The sequence below is a fragment of the Rhinolophus sinicus genome, linkage group LG10 (genome assembly GCF_036562045.2).
Source record: "Rhinolophus sinicus isolate RSC01 linkage group LG10, ASM3656204v1, whole genome shotgun sequence".
Classification (NCBI taxonomy): Eukaryota; Metazoa; Chordata; class Mammalia; order Chiroptera; family Rhinolophidae; genus Rhinolophus; species Rhinolophus sinicus.
In genome coordinates, this window is record NC_133759.1 from 77,259,186 (window position 1) to 77,274,435 (window position 15,250).

Genomic DNA, 15,250 nt, shown 5'->3' on the forward strand with positions numbered 1-15,250 from the left:
TACCCAGCTGCCCAGATGTAGCCTTGGGCAGCAACCCAGGAAGGTGGTGGCAGATCCATGGCAGACTCTTGGGTCCTTCAGCCTTTGTTAGCACCTGGCATGTGCCAGGCCCTGGGTGTGCTGCTGGGCTCCAGCCTGAGGCCTAGCCAGACCTCACTGAGCTCACCTTCTTGTGGGGAAACATGGAAGAAACCAGGAGACTCCCTTAATGAGGCTGTGGGAGTTCAGAAAAAGCCCAGTACCCAGCCTGTGATCAGGAACGGCTTCCCAGAGCAGATGTGGGTTGCACTGAAATCTTAAGGATGAAACAGGCCAGCCCCACTTGCACCAGGGAGAAGAGCATCCCAGCAGGGTCTTCCCATGTACCAAGGGAGAAAAGTACTCTGGATACCAGATCCCTGTGGACATAGGGCCTGAGAGGCTCGCCTGAAGGCAGCTGTCACTTGCAAAAACCTCCAGCTAATTTGCGTATTCCAGCCCTTGGGGAAGCCACCTGATTTGACTTCAGATTAACTCTAGGGCATTGGCAGTGAGCCCTGTGGCTGAAAGAGGCCGGGGGGCTGTGAGGGAGTGCCAGATGGTGCAGGAGTTGTCCTGGCCTGGGTTCCTTTGCCACTTCCAACGTGTGGGACCTTGTATAGGTTATTTAACTATTAGCCTGGCTCCCAGGTCTCTCATCTGTAAAATAGGGATGATGGTGGCACCTACCTCAGGGAGTTGGAGTAGGGACGAATAATACATGAACACTGGTACGGGGCACACAGCACTCCTCACATGTTGGCTGGCACCGTTCTGGTAGGGCTGCCCTTCCTGTGCTTCCATGGGTCCTCTGGTGTCCAGTCTGCCACCTGCTTCCAGAGTGACTCAGGACAAAACTTGGAACTCTCTTGGGACCAGGTTCCTCTCTCTCTCTCTCTCTCTCTCTCTCTCTCTCTCTCTCTCTCTCTCTCTCTCTCTCCTGAATCTCCCTGACCCAGTTCAGCCTGGGATCCCTTCTTGCTGAGTTCTCAGTGCCCAGGCTGTGCCTAGGTCAGGGCCACTTCCCTGCTGGTGTGCTTGGCACCCTAGTCTCCCCGACTCCAGCTTGGGCCGCACCCTGGTCCTTAGGCTTCGAGCCCTGCACACCAGAAGCTGTGTGTGGCTCCTTTCAGGTCCATGTGCTTGGGAGTTTCAGTTCTGGATCCACGAGGTGTCTCACCCTGTTAATGGGAGTTGGACAAGCACTGCTGAAAACCAGCTGGGGGCCTCAGACTCATCAGATAATTCCCCAGAGAGGCCCATTCATTCATTGATTCAGTTAGTCACTCATTCACTATTTACTGAGTACCTACTATGTGCCAGTCTCCATGCCAAGCACTGAGAATGTAGCAGAGAACAGGACAGGTGTGGCAGGGGAGATGATGGGAAACAAGCAACATGAGTACACCAGTTAATCTTCAGAAGTGAAAGTGCTGGGAAGTGAAGCAGGAGGGTGGGATGGGAAATAGCTCTGCTGGGCGGTCGGCGCTCTCTGAAGCAGGGCGATCAAGGAAGGAATCTCGGAGGAGGTGGCACTTAAACTGTAGCCCAGGATGAGAGAGCAGCAAAACGTTTCGGATTTTCTGGGACCGGGCGATGGGCTGTTCCAGGTAGGTGTTCACTGCGGCATCAGAGCAGCATGGCTTTGGCTGTGAGAGCCCTTGGCTTTCTTGAGTCAGGAGAATGCTGAGGCAGTTATGAGTTCACCAGAGGTTCAGTTTATCTGCTGGGTCTTGTACTGGGGCCCAGAGGGAAGTAACCCAGCCCCAGCCCCAGCCCTGCCGGGCTTGGCCCAGGCTGCAGCTAGGAAAGGTCCCCACAAAAGCACCAAGTGCCTCAGTTTGTGTTCTTGTGTCAGTGGTACAGCTTCCTCATAAGATATGCAAATTATCAGGGCTATAAAATCTTCGCCACATTCCATCTTCTGTTTAATTAGCATTTAATCGTGATCTCATTTAATTTTTTTTCACACTGGCACCCTAATTAAATGTTAGGGTGTTAGTTTTAACCATTAAATTATATTGGCAAATAGAGTCTTCAAAAAACCTGACCTTTTTCAAGCCAGAGCCCTCTCTAGCAAGATGCAGACGTTAATTAGGGTTCTGCAAGATGCCGCCTTGAACCCCCTTTGGTGCACCCATTTCCGTTGTTTCCTTGCTGTTATGGCCCTAGGTTCAAATGAGACACACACACAGCCGGTGAATTGGGCCCCCACCAGGCAGAGGTTACCGAGAATGGGTTTGTCAGGAGCCTCTGGAAGGCCAGCACGTGCTGACTTTTCCTGGGAGGGGTGGGTTCCAAGTTTGGTCTGAGGCCTGGAGCACTCCTTAAAGTGGTTTCTCTTGTCTCAGTGAGGCTAACTCTTCTTTAACTTGTGGTGATCACTGGGAAAGTTGGTACCTGAGCAAGTCATAGTCTGGAGCTGCCCGCTAGTCCCGCAGCAGCCCTTGCTGGGAGGCCACAGGGAGGTCAGGCAACCAGGGCAGGAGAGGCGCTGCTGGTGCCGCTGGGGCTGGGTTTGGAGATTGTTCTGGGGTGCAGAGGAAGCAGGAGGGTGTTGCTTGGCTCTGAGGAAACTTGAATGGGCTTGACAGAGGAATTCATCCCCTCCTCCTACCCACAGAGGATGGAACTGTGGAGCCCCTCCTCCACCCCACCCCACCCCGGCAGCCCGGGATATGGTGTCCTCGTTCTAGAGGGACTTAGGAGACCTTGACCAATGGGAAGCCTTTCTCTAGGCTGCCCCAAACCCCGGCCTCCCCTCAGCTGTTTGTACAAGTCCCTGGCGTTTCCTTTACCTGGGGTTGGTGCCCTGTACTCTTCATACTGCAACTATATAAACATAATTTTAAACCTTCAACAGAAATTCCTTGAACAGTCACTTAATGGCAGTGTTCTATTCACAGAGACCTTTCTGCCATCTGATTTTTCCACTTTTTTTTTTTGCCTTTCCCAGCCTCTCCTCTTCCCTCTGAGGTCCACTCACATCCATCACTGTAACTCTGTCCTTTAACAGGTCAGAACACATCAGCACATTTACTGAACATCTGCTGTGTGCAAAGCACTGTGCTGGGTTCAGAGAAGATGCGTTATTGTACTTGGTGCATTTGTCTTGTCTTCTGACTTTCACTGAGTGGGCTTTTTGCCCACTTGAGTTGCATCTGCCTTTTCCTCCCCTGGCCTGGGAACACACCAGCCGGACGCAGTCTGAAGCCACTCTCTGCACCTTTGCTCCCTCCAGGTTTTCCGGACAGACTTGATCACAGCCATGAAGATCCCAGACTCGTACCAGCTCAGCCCGGATGACTATTATATCCTGGCGGACCCGTGGCGGCAGGAATGGGAGAAAGGTGTGCAGGTGCCTGCCGGGGCAGAGGCCATTCCAGAGCCCGTGGTGAGGTGAGCCGGTCAGCCCGGGCATGGGGACCACAGGCAGGGGATGAAGGGGAGGCTAGGACCCAACAAGGGACCTGTCGGTCTTGGGATTCCTGTCTAGCCCATCTCTGTTCTGTCTTAGATTCTTTTGGCCCATAAACCATTGAAACGTTCCAGAAATACTTGTAGTTTACTTTTGAAGCTAAGGGCTTAGGCTTAGGCTCAGCTCTGGAGCCAGACAGCCTGGGTTTACATGGCCTCTCACATTCAGTGTGATCTTGGGTCAGAAGTACAATCTCTCTAGGCCTCAATTTCCATGTCTCTGAAATGGGAATGATGACAGTAACACCTACATCTTGTGGCAGTTAAGAAGACGTAGGAAAATTATGCAGGAAAGGCACTTGGCACAGAAGTACTTGGTACAAACTGGCCATGAATTAGCTTGATGTCCATCCAAACTGGGTCCCACAAGCACATCTTACCAGGCTTTTAACTAGGCCTTACGACAGGGAGTCAAAGCTATGCTCTTGACTTCTCAAACCTTTACAAGGAGTTCTTAGTGGGAGGGAATCGTGTGCACACAGCAGATGCTCGAGAAGCAGTTGCTATGACCAGCCTCTGAGGAGTGCACCTGCCAGCACTGGGTCAGGGCTGAGCCTTCTCTGAGCTTGTGAGTCAGAGAGACCCCTGACGCTGTTGTCAGGAGGTGGCTTTGTGGCCATGGGCCTTGCCTCCAACAGCGGAGTTCATCCAAGTGCTTCTTTTTGCGCCCTGGGAAACCCTCCAAGTCATGTCTCAGGGCAGAGGGGCCTGCTGCTCTGGCCTGCCCCGCCCACCAGCCCATCCAGGGCGGGGCAGTTTGTGATTGGCAGCCCAATTCTGGCCTTGGCAGCACCGTGGCTCTTGCTTAGGCCCATTTGACCAGGCCTGGGGCAAAGATCACAGCTGTCACCTCCTCTGACATGGGCACTGTTGCTTCCTGGCAGCCACACCTATGACTGGCTCACAGATACCCAGTGTCTGCTTGGTGCCAGGCCTGTGCTGGGCATGGGATTACAGAGGCGAAGCAGGCTAATCCCTGCTTGGTGAGGATTGGGTCCTGGGCAGACCCACCCCCCGGTGGCTCCTGAGGGCCGAGTGCTTACCAGCCCTTGTCTGGGGCATTTTGAGAATTAGGGAGCTCCAGGCCTCTCTGGAAGGGAGTACATGTGAGATCTGGAGAAAGAATTTATTCTCCACATCCCCTGCCCAGGGCCAGGAACGTGGGTCAAGCTCCCAGCCAGATCACACCTTCGCCTCTGCAGATTGAAGCCTGTAACTGCCCTCTTTGAGCCTGTTTCTCTGTCATCAGGCAGAATAATACCTGCCTGATGGTGTGGTGGTGAGGACTGAATGAGCAAACACAGGCCAAGGGCCCAGGGTGATGAGGGGGAAGGGCCACCAGCTGGGCAGAGAGGCGAGTCCCGTTTCGGCTTGGCCCAGCAGGCTGTCCCGGCTCCTGGATGTCAATGTCAGGTGCTTCCGGAAACATCCGCTGGCCTGGGTAATTAATTGCAGATGCTTCCATACCAGTAGCTTGGCTTCAGTCTGCCTGCCCGGTGCTTCATCTGTTGACATCAAGAGGAGAGCACGTGTTCAGACAGCTCTGGCTCTCCTAGGTGCGTCCCCCGCAGACGCACGGCTGCTGTAAGCCGACAGGAGCCAGGCACTGCTGGCCTGTCCCTGGTCTTTATCCGGTTATCCAGAAGATAGCTGGAAGCAGGAGGGGTGCTCTCTTAGAGAGCTCTCCATGCCCCTTCATCCCCTGTCTCCCTCCCACCCGATACCTCCATCTTCCTCGGTGCCTCCCACTGCACAGCTTGCACCTGGAAGCCAGCGTGGTAGCCACTATGGTCAGAGTTGTTATAGGAACTCTCTTCCTGAGAACTTACTGTGCTGAGCCTGTTATGTTCATCTTCTCATTTAATTATCATATTAGCCCGATAAAGTACATGCTACTGTCCCCATTTCATAGATGAGGAAGTCGGGAAATTCTGGGGAATCCCCTGCATGACCGTCAGGGCCTGGTGGGCTGGGCCAGGAAATCACAGGCCACGGAACAAGCCCTGGGTTGCCCCAGTGAGGCCCAGAGAGAAGCTTATATCCTGATCACCCTTCATGCTGGCTCTGACAGCCCTCCCCCAGCTGCTACCCCTGCCCACTTTGTCCCTCCCTCCTTGCCGGGTTCTCCCTGGCCCTTGAGCAGGTCTGCCCACCTCATGGTCTGAAAGTGATGTGGGTAATGAGAATCTGTCTTGCCCCCAGATTGTGAATGGAGCAAGGCCCTACCCTGTTCCCTTCGTGTGGCCAAAGACTCGGCCCACAGCCATACCACCCTCTGCTGTCTATCTGGCCTTGTAGAGACCCCTCCCCTCCCCCAGATCCAAGCCCAGCCCTCGGACACCTCCCAGCTGACCTCAGTCCTGCTGGCTGCAGCCTTGGCGTAGGGTCAGGACAGTCCATTCCTGGTGGGAGAATTTCCTCCATAGTCAGAGCCAGAAGAGGCCACATGGATGAAGGTGAAAGGCCCAGGAAGCACAGGAAATGCCTTAATGGGGTGAGCCCCTGAACCCCAGCTTCTCGGAGAAAGGAATGTGATCTTGGCCCCAAGAGCTCTGGCCATGTGGCAGCTGACTGAGGACACAGACGTGGGTAGTTATGCCAGTAGGTAGTGCGCATTCAGAACCCTGACGAAGCATATGCTTGAGCCACAAACAAAGCAGGGGCACAACAAAATCAGTCTGTGTTTTTAAAAGAATGTATTCATTCAATGAAGAGCCTCATGAAGAAAGGCAGAATTTCGTAGGACTAAGAGTATTCGTCTTGCTTTTATTTGGAATGACTATTGGGGGTGGAGGGAGTCATGCCATTATCATTACCTGAGGCTTTCCTTAATCTGGGCCTCTGTGTGGGGAAGGTGACCCTAAGCCCTTTCCCTTTCTCCTTGCCCCTCTCAACCGCCTCTGGGCCTCCCTCCTGGCCATTGCTCCTCCTCTCTCCTTCATCCTTCCTGTCCCTCTTGCCAATATCTGGGGAATTTCCTGGAGCTCGGGAGCCCTCCTCATAGCTCGCCCCCGTCTGTGCCATCCAGGGCCCTGCCCTCCCCTCCCTAGTCTGCGCTGAGTCACAGCCCCTGGCAGCCCTGCCTCCCACCCCAGGAGGCCTCTCGGGCAAGTGAGGGGCCTCTCAGCCCCAGCGGGGCTGGCCAGATGGAGGCCAGGCTCTGCAGCAATAACCATGGCAACCGGTGAGTCGGGAAGAGCTGGCATCAGAAACTGAGGGGCAGCACACCACTGAGCCAAGAGGGGAAACTGTGCTCTCTTGGGGCAAAAGCCCTCCTATTCCATTTCAGAAGGAGCAAAGTGGTAACCCAGGGGTCTTAACACACATACTCACACATGTCTAGTGCTTACTGTGTGTCAGGCACTGTTCTAAGGACATGACAGGTACTCATCCATTTCATCCTCACACCAACTGTGGAAGGTAAATACTACTCTTATTAGCCCATGTTTTGGATGAAGTCATTGGGGCACAGAGAAGTTAGGTGGCTTGCCCCCAGAATCACGCAATAAGTGGTGGAGTGGGGCTTTGAGTCCACGCTGTGCAGCCAGGACCCTTCCAGGCTGCCTCAGAGAAAGCCGTGGCCCAAGGCAGGGCTGACCTGGTGTGTGGTCCTGGGACTCTAGTAGGTGCATATTAGTATCCTGGGGAGGAGGTTTCTGTCTTGGCGGGGTGGGCACTACAGACAGAGACTCATGGCTCAGGTAATGTTCTTTCTGGGGGAAGGATGCTGTGTGGGCCACGATGTGTCCGCTGTGGCAGTAGACCTTTTACATGGAAAGGACCACCCTGGGCTGCAGCAATGTAGCCAGGGAGGACTCCCCCTCACCCCAAAGGAGACCTGGCCTCAGTTCCCCTCAGGCTGTGGGTGAGGGAGGGGGCCAGGGCTTGTGAGGGCATGGGGACAGCCCCTGGCCTCTCCCCAGCCTCTGGGGCTGTGCTGAAGGACCTAGAGCCCCCCTGCTCCGTCCCATTTGTTCCAGAGTGGCTGGCACCGACATTGCCCTCGGAATGCGTCTTACAGTCCTGAGTAGGGCACGTCCAGCTCATGAAGCCAAGGTGCCCTGATAGAGGCAGTAGGAGTGTGCTCTGGGCAGGACGGGGTTTGTGGAGTGTGCAGGGGCTGTGGGGCAGCCCCCACTCTGCCCCACACCCTCCGCCTCCTGTCCTGTGTACTCATAGGCATCTGAGACTGCAGGGCAGGCAAGTGGGAGGAGCAGGTAGAAGAAGGGAAGGGAGGAGGTGGGCCCTGCATCGTAGTCTTAATACCTCCCTTGCCCACCAGCACCTCAGCCAACTCACTGGAGGCCCTCAGACCCAGCGAGGGGAGCAGGCCAAGGGTCCCTCCCCTCATGACACCCCCTCTTGATTTCCTAGGATCCTCCCACCGCTGGAAGGCCCCCTCTCCCAGGTGTCCCCTAGCAGCTCCGAACGTGGCGAGGGCTCCCAGCCTGATTGGCCAGGGGGCAGCCGCTATGACCTGGACGAGATTGACGCCTACTGGCTGGAGCTCATCAACTCGGAGCTCAAGGAGATGGGTAGGTGACCTGCCAGGCTGAGAATGGGGTTGGGGGCAGGCCAGGCAGGGTTTTCTCCTGAACCCCAGCATCCTCACCCTCAGGAGGGAAGTAGCCGTGACTGGGCTTTGGCACCGAATGGATCTGGGGAGACAGTCTCTGTAGCATTACTGATTGGAGAAGTTATTCAGTGTCTCTGTGCCTCCGTTTCTATAGCTGTCAGGTGAGGGTGATAATAGCATGTTTATTGAGAGAGTTCTTGGGAATATTGTTATAACATAAGTGTGACTTCCGTGAAGAGTGAGGGAGCACACAGGTGATTCTAGGCTGACCGATGGGGTCAGGTCAGTTGGTTGGAGCCCACTAACATGTCTCAAGTAGGGCCAGCTCCATCACATTCAGCCACCTTCAGAGGTCGCCCCGTACCCAGCACAAGCAGTGGATTCCCCAGGGAGCCAGCTGCAACCCAGAGATAATTCCATGTTATCTGCATATACATGTGTGTGCGGTCACAGGCAGGCTGTCTAAAGTCAGAGCGCCATGACAGGCCCCAGGCCTTTGAGATCGGATGGTCCAGCCTATTCTGTTTCAGACAGTGGTGCTGAAAATGGCAGTCGACAGGTTTTCCCAGGTCGTAGTGGGTGAGTGGAAACCCCCCTATATATCTGCCCAGAAAAGCCAGGGTCCTCACATCGTCCCTTGTCCTCACAGAGAGGCCAGAGCTGGATGAGCTGACGCTAGAGCGTGTGCTGGAGGAGCTGGAGACGCTGTGCCACCAGAATATGGTGCGGGCCATCGAGACGCAGGAGGGGCTGGGCATCGAGTATGATGAGGATGTCGTCTGTGACGTGTGCCGCTCCCCCGAGGGTGAAGATGGCAATGAGATGGTCTTCTGTGACAAATGCAATGTCTGCGTACACCAGGTGGGCAGCCCCCCATCACCCTTACCCACACTGTCCTCACACGCCTCCCATGCTGGCCCCTGCCTGGGGCTGGTCCTCCTGGCTGTAGTATTCAGCAGCAGTATGGACATGGGCCCCTAAGAAGGAAGGCAAGGGGGAAGGAAGGGACTGGCACGAGTGCCCTGTGGTGCCAGGGACACCCAGGGGTCCTTGGCTCAGCCCATCAGCCAGACTTGAGTAAACACCCATTGGATGGTCCTTCTGTCCTCTCCTGTTGGCCTCTTCACACTCTCCCCAGTGAACACCCTGCCCTCTGCCCTCCTCTCCTGCTCGTCACTGTCCTGAACTTACAAAGAGGCAGCACAGTGTCGTAATTGAGAGCAGAGACTGCAGCCAGGCTGCCTGATTTCAGATGGTGGCTCTGCATTTTATAAGCTCTGTGGCTTTGGAGAGTTTCTTAACCTCTCTGGACCTCTAGTTCCTCAACTATAAGTGAAAGTAAGTTGTTGTGAGGATTAAGTTCCTATGAGTTATTTGCTTAGAACAGTATCGTAAGGGCCATAAGTATCTGTTACTGTTATTGGTGTTAGAAACTGTATCCATCCAGCCTGACCAGTCCCCTTCTTGATCTTGGGCCCAAGGCTGTAGGTCTTGAGCATCTCTGGGCCTTATTTGCAGAAGACCTGACTGGAACACAGTGGACCCACACTGGCCCTGACTTTGAGCCCCCTCTCCCCCTCCCGCCACCCACTGCTACTAAAATAGCTCCTGGGGAACTCAGAGGGGCTTCGCCTGGCTGGTGGGTGGGTAGGCAGTAGGCATAATCCCTAGGCATGACCAGGAAGAGCCCGCTTCACAGATCCCTGTGAAAAACAATGAAAGCTCTGCTCCTTGTGCTCAGGCCACGTACACACCAAAATGTGTGCTCTGAGGCCGTTCCTGGACACTTCTGAAGTCCATCACTGATGAGGAACCACTGGCTAAAGTGACTGTCTTCCCAGCAGAGGGCAGACCTGAGCCCCTTCACAAAGGACTGAAATGGTGACAACACAGGCAGAGAGGAGCCCTTGCACAGTAACCCTCAGCAGGTCTCCTTGCCGAGCCTGGTAGCTCCGGGCTGGGGCTGGGACGGTTTGCCACTGACTGCTGACCAAATGCAGATTGGCCAGTGCCTCTGACTCGTGACCACCCTGCTCTCTCCCTAGGCATGCTACGGGATCCTCAAGGTACCCACAGGCAGCTGGCTGTGCCGGACGTGTGCCCTGGGTGTCCAGCCAAAGTGCCTGCTCTGCCCCAAGCGAGGAGGAGCCTTGAAACCCACCAGAAGTGGGACCAAGTGGGTGCACGTCAGCTGCGCTCTATGGATTCCTGAGGTGGGCAAACATGGGGGTGGGCGGCCCTGGGGAACAGCCATGGGGAGGTGGGTCTGCATGGAACTCAGAACTCAGGTAGCAGAGCGCTGGGAAAAGCAGGTGATGGGCCCACATAAAATGGAGGAGGTATCTCGGGTGTTGAGCCTGGGAAGAACTAGGAGAGCAACCCCCCAGGGAACTTTGCTTATGCGCTTGGGCAGAACTCAGGGATGGTTTCCATGGGAAAATGGGATTAGGGGCTACTGGGGGCGGGGGCTCCAGTGGTAGGTCAGAGCTAGACAGAAATCAGGCAGCTGACTACAGGGAAAGCAGGTTGTGAGGCCATCCCCATCTAGGCAATGGTCCCAACTGAAGTCAAGCTGCCTGTTTAAAACAAAAATAAACCAGGGGCAGCCGATTAGCTCCGTTGGTTAGAATGAGGTGTTCTTAACAACAAGGTTGCTTGGTTCGATCCCCACATGGGCTTCTGTGAGCTGCGCCCTCCACAACTAGATTGAAACAACTACTTGGAGCTGATGGGTCCTGGGAAAACACACTTAAAAAAAAAAAGCCAGCTGACCTGAAAGCAAATCAGGCAGTGAGCCCGATTAAAAGGTAGAGAGTGGGCCTGCGCTATGGCTGTGGCTGGATGCAGGAGTGAGGTTTGGTCTGGGGCTAGGTGCAAGGACGGATGGTGGGTAACAGGCTGCGCCCACAGTGAGTTAGCAGAGGCCCTGGGCTGCCAGAAGGCATCCAATTTTATTTGAAATGGGGAATACTGAAACATGTCAGTTTCAGCCCCAGCCCTGCTGTGTGCCATGACCCAGAATGAGGGCCCACTCTAAGGCTGCCTGTGCACAGAAGCAAGCCAGGTGGCCCTATCAGCAGGTGGCCCTCGCCTTCTTGGGCTCCCAGTCTGAAGGTCCTTGCTGGGACCCACATTGCAGGCTTCTGTGACGATAGTTCTATCAGCAATGGTTGCTTGCTCCCAGATCAGCATCTTGAAGGCTGGGACTCCCTGTGAGTGTACCCTAGGCTGGGCACAGAAGGGGCGGAGAGAATCAACATGGACCCCATCACGGGGGCCCTTTGGTTCAGGATCTCTGCACAGGGGCCCTTCTTCCATCCTCAGGCTTGGGCAGTGGGGAGGGGTGGGCTGTACCCAGGAAATCTGGGCATGGTTGTAGGCCTGTCCCCATAGGAGACTAAAGGAAGACACATCCCCATTGGCCGGGAAAGCCCTGAGGCCTGCAAGATGAGATGCTGTCTTGGGGACTTTCCTTGCTGCCCAGAAAAACAAATAAAAAATACAAGTTACGATAAGAACTCTGAAGACGCTGTTAAAGGCGTGAGGTACAGGACAGAGGAACCTTGCATGTACTCATCTGTATGTGTGCATACGCACACACACATGCGCACGCACGCACACATGCACAAGCGTCTGTCTCGAGAGCCACAGTCATAGTCATAGGCACACACACAGTCAGTTACATGCACTGAAGTGCACTCCTGTCACACACACAGTGTAAGACTTGTGACAGGTGAGCACACACTAAGGCACCCAGTGGACAGTTGAGACTGTCAGGAAGCACTTGCAATTCAGGGGCTCTCTTACTGCCCCGCTGGCCCCCTGCCTGGCTTGAGCAGACAGCCCCCATTCGGGGCCCCTTGGGGCAGGCTGAGGACGAGAATCCTGACGGAGCTCCCTCTGCCCTGCCCAGGTCAGCATCGGCTGCCCCGAGAAGATGGAGCCCATCACCAAGATCTCGCACATCCCAGCCAGCCGCTGGGCTCTGTCCTGCAGCCTTTGCAAGGAGTGCACGGGCACCTGCATCCAGGTACACGGCCACTTCAGCCTGCTGCTGCCCCACAGCCCCTGCAGGAGCCAGCTGCCGCCACTCCCCACCCCCGTGGTGCTACAGACAGAGCCACTGATGGGCGCAGGGGACCTGTGTCTGGGACCAGAGTCAAAACCCCACCTGGGGGGAGTTCCTTGGGCACAGGGGTCCAGGCCTGGGAACCCAGGCTCCCCCTTGCGCCCACCCCCCCACTCCGGAGTGCTGAAGACTCAGACTTGCCCCAAATACGTTGATCTCCCCGCCAGCATCAGACATGACATGTGGGAGGGGTTTCGTCCAGCTCAGCTAACAGGCTCTCCTGGCACAGGGCAGGGCCACACTAGTCTGTTGACAGCAGCGTTTCCCAAATTCTAGTGTGATCAATGTTACCCAGAGGGCTTGTTAAAACATAGATGGCTGGGCCTACTCGCAGAGGTTCTGATTCAGTAGGTCTGGAGTAGGTCTGACAACTTGCATTTTAGCACGTTCCTGGGTGACACAGATGCTGCTGGCCTATAGGCTGGGGTGGGGACATCCTTTCTCCTCTCTCCGGAAACAGTTGTCACAGCAGACACTAGGTGTGCCTCCACCCACTTGTAAGACTTTCAGAATGGCGTATGAGTACAGCAGAAGTGGTCACTAGTAGTTGGATGGGTTGTTGCTGAAACCGTGATCAGCCAGCTGCCCACAGCCGCCATCTGAGACGGGGAGGAAGGGGCAGGCCTGAGTTGACCCTGGCTGCCTGGGGTCAGCCTCTCCTCCGAGAGGACAAAGGAGGGGCACGACTCCCCATCTCAGATAATGTTGCAGTACAGGAGGCAGTGACCCATTGCCAACCTTTCTTTTGATGCCTCTGATTCCAAAATCTTTTTGCCCAAAGGACATGCAGCTTGCCCCCGAAGGGTTTTTCAGTTTTCTGATTATTGACTTCCCCAGGCTGTAAGGTGCTGAACCCCATTTCTTTTGCAGCTCCCCTTTCCCACCTGCCATAGCTCCCTCCATACCCCACGGGATGTTGGGAGCCCTTGCCATTTTATTTAGGGTCATTCCGTATTCTTGGAACCCTGAGAGATGCCCACAACCTTCTTCCCTCCCGCCAGGGATCCCTTCATGCCTGACGCTGCCCTTCCTGTCCCTCCAGTGTTCCATGCCTTCCTGCGTCACGGCATTCCATGTCACATGCGCCTTTGACCATGGCCTGGAAATGCGGACGATATTAGCAGACAATGATGAGGTCAAGTTCAAGTCGTTCTGCCAGGAGCACAGTGATGGGGGCCCAAGGAGTGAGCCCGCCTCCGAGCCTGTAGAGCCCAGCCCAACTGGTGAGGACCTGGAGAAGGTGACCCTGCGCAAGCAGCGGCTGCAGCAGCTGGAGGAAGACTTCTACGAGCTGGTGGAGCCGGCCGAGGTGGCCGAGCGCCTGGACCTGGCTGAGGCACTGGTCGACTTCATCTACCAATACTGGAAGCTGAAGAGGAAAGCCAATGCTAACCAGCCACTGCTGACCCCCAAGACCGATGAGGTGGACAACCTGGCCCAGCAGGAACAGGACGTCCTGTACCGCCGCCTGAAGCTCTTCACACACCTGCGGCAGGACTTGGAGCGGGTGAGTGCCCCTGCTGCCTGCTGGCCGTCCCGGGAGGCCGTCCCACCCCACTCTCACTGCCGTGGCTCACTAGGGCTAATTGGAAGCTCTGGCCCAGTGGCGGAGGGGCTCCAGGTCCCAGACAGTGTCAGGGTAACTTAACTTTGCAGAGCAAGGAAGGCTCCAGCTCTTGCGTCTGAGTCCCTCCTGTCTCAGCCCTTCCAAAGGCCGGCTGAAGCGTGGGGGCCCTGCCAGGGTCATGAGCTGGGAGACACCAGAGCTGGGGCAAGGACCCAGGTTTTATCTCCTCATGGCCTCCGGCCCCATTTGTGGCCCCTGTGGGCCCTGCCTGGTCCCAACACGCGAGCTTCTGCTTAGAGTTGGCAGCAGGGAGGGACCACGGTGCTTGTGCGAGTTGAATCAGCCCACAGGTATGTGCTGGGCCAGGGCAGGGAATACAGGTGTGATGGCTCCCAGGGGGGCTGGACGGAGGGAAGGGTGTGAGTGGAGGGGTGAGGGTGGGCCGGAGACCAGCAGCCGCCTATGTGGGGTAGAAGGAGGGGGCGAGTTGGGTAGACCAAAGTGGTCTGGAAGCTGCAGAAGCATTTTAAACAGGGGCTGTCCTGCTGTGGCTGCAACTTCCAAACACTCACCCCAGAGGAGGAATCACAGGGCGCAGGTGGAGTAGAGGGTTGGCTGAAATCCCCCAGCTGCGTGTGGGGAGACGTGATCTTGGCTTGGTCTAGTGTGGTGGCTTTGGGGGACCGAGTGAGATGAGGAAGGAATGCAGACTCCATGGTTTGGGGCTGGGTTGTGGAGGTTGGGGGGCAGTGAGAGTTGCTGTCTGAGAGCATGGAGGCCCCCAAAGCCTCAATTCCTCCTACTCCCCTGAGAAAGGTGAGGGAGTCCTGCCTTCTATGCGGTGTGCCCTTGAACTTGGCTTTTCTGGCACCCCTCCCCTGCCACCTCCAGCTGATAAAGTACCACCCCCAGGTTAGGGGCAACCCAAGAGGAAGCAGTCCTTGGTCCAGTCCTCTGAACCTCATGTGCTGTCCTGGCCTCTCCTCTGTGGGACATTCAGTTCTAGGGCTCAGAACACGTGGGATCTGATCACAGCGTCCTCCATGGGTACAGACCCATTTCCACAGGCCATGTGAGGAATCAGCCCTGGGGCGGGGACTTTGTATGACCTGAGACAGCAGCTTTTGGCAAGTCTATAAAACAAGTAGAGCAACTCTGCAGGTGTATTGTGGGGGGATGGGGGGGGACATGAGTTGGAGGCTCTGAAAGGACCTGGCTTCCTCACCTTCCTTCACCCCACTCATCTGCCCTGCCGCCTGATCAAGAGGAAATTACCCTATTGGCCTGGGAGGGAACTTATTGCCTGGCAGTCAGCCTGACACCAGGTCAGAAGTGAGAGGCTGGGGGAGGAGGGCACCAGATGTCCCTGGCTCCAGCCAGGGCAGAGGGCAGGTCCACCTACATTGCAGCCACCACTACCCAGGCAGCCCAGCCTTCTGTCTCCTGTGGCAGGACAAGCAGGTAGGAATCCTTCTGGGACCAA

General features: G+C 55.8%; 1 protein-coding gene across 7 annotated transcripts in view; it reads left to right on the top strand.

Annotated features, from left to right (window-relative positions):
* The window catches only part of JADE2 (jade family PHD finger 2), a 48,607-nt gene that overhangs the window by 19,327 nt on the left and 14,030 nt on the right, over positions 1 to 15,250 (top strand). For all 7 annotated transcript variants that reach the window (XM_019740277.2, XM_019740278.2, XM_074313522.1 and 4 more), the window contains 6 exons: positions 3,260 to 3,417; positions 7,870 to 8,030; positions 8,721 to 8,932; positions 10,117 to 10,284; positions 11,985 to 12,101; positions 13,243 to 13,707. In XM_019740277.2, coding sequence (XP_019595836.1) covers positions 3,260 to 3,417; positions 7,870 to 8,030; positions 8,721 to 8,932; positions 10,117 to 10,284; positions 11,985 to 12,101; positions 13,243 to 13,707 — 1,281 coding nt within the window. The remainder of the gene's footprint in view (positions 1 to 3,259; positions 3,418 to 7,869; positions 8,031 to 8,720; positions 8,933 to 10,116; positions 10,285 to 11,984; positions 12,102 to 13,242; positions 13,708 to 15,250) is intronic.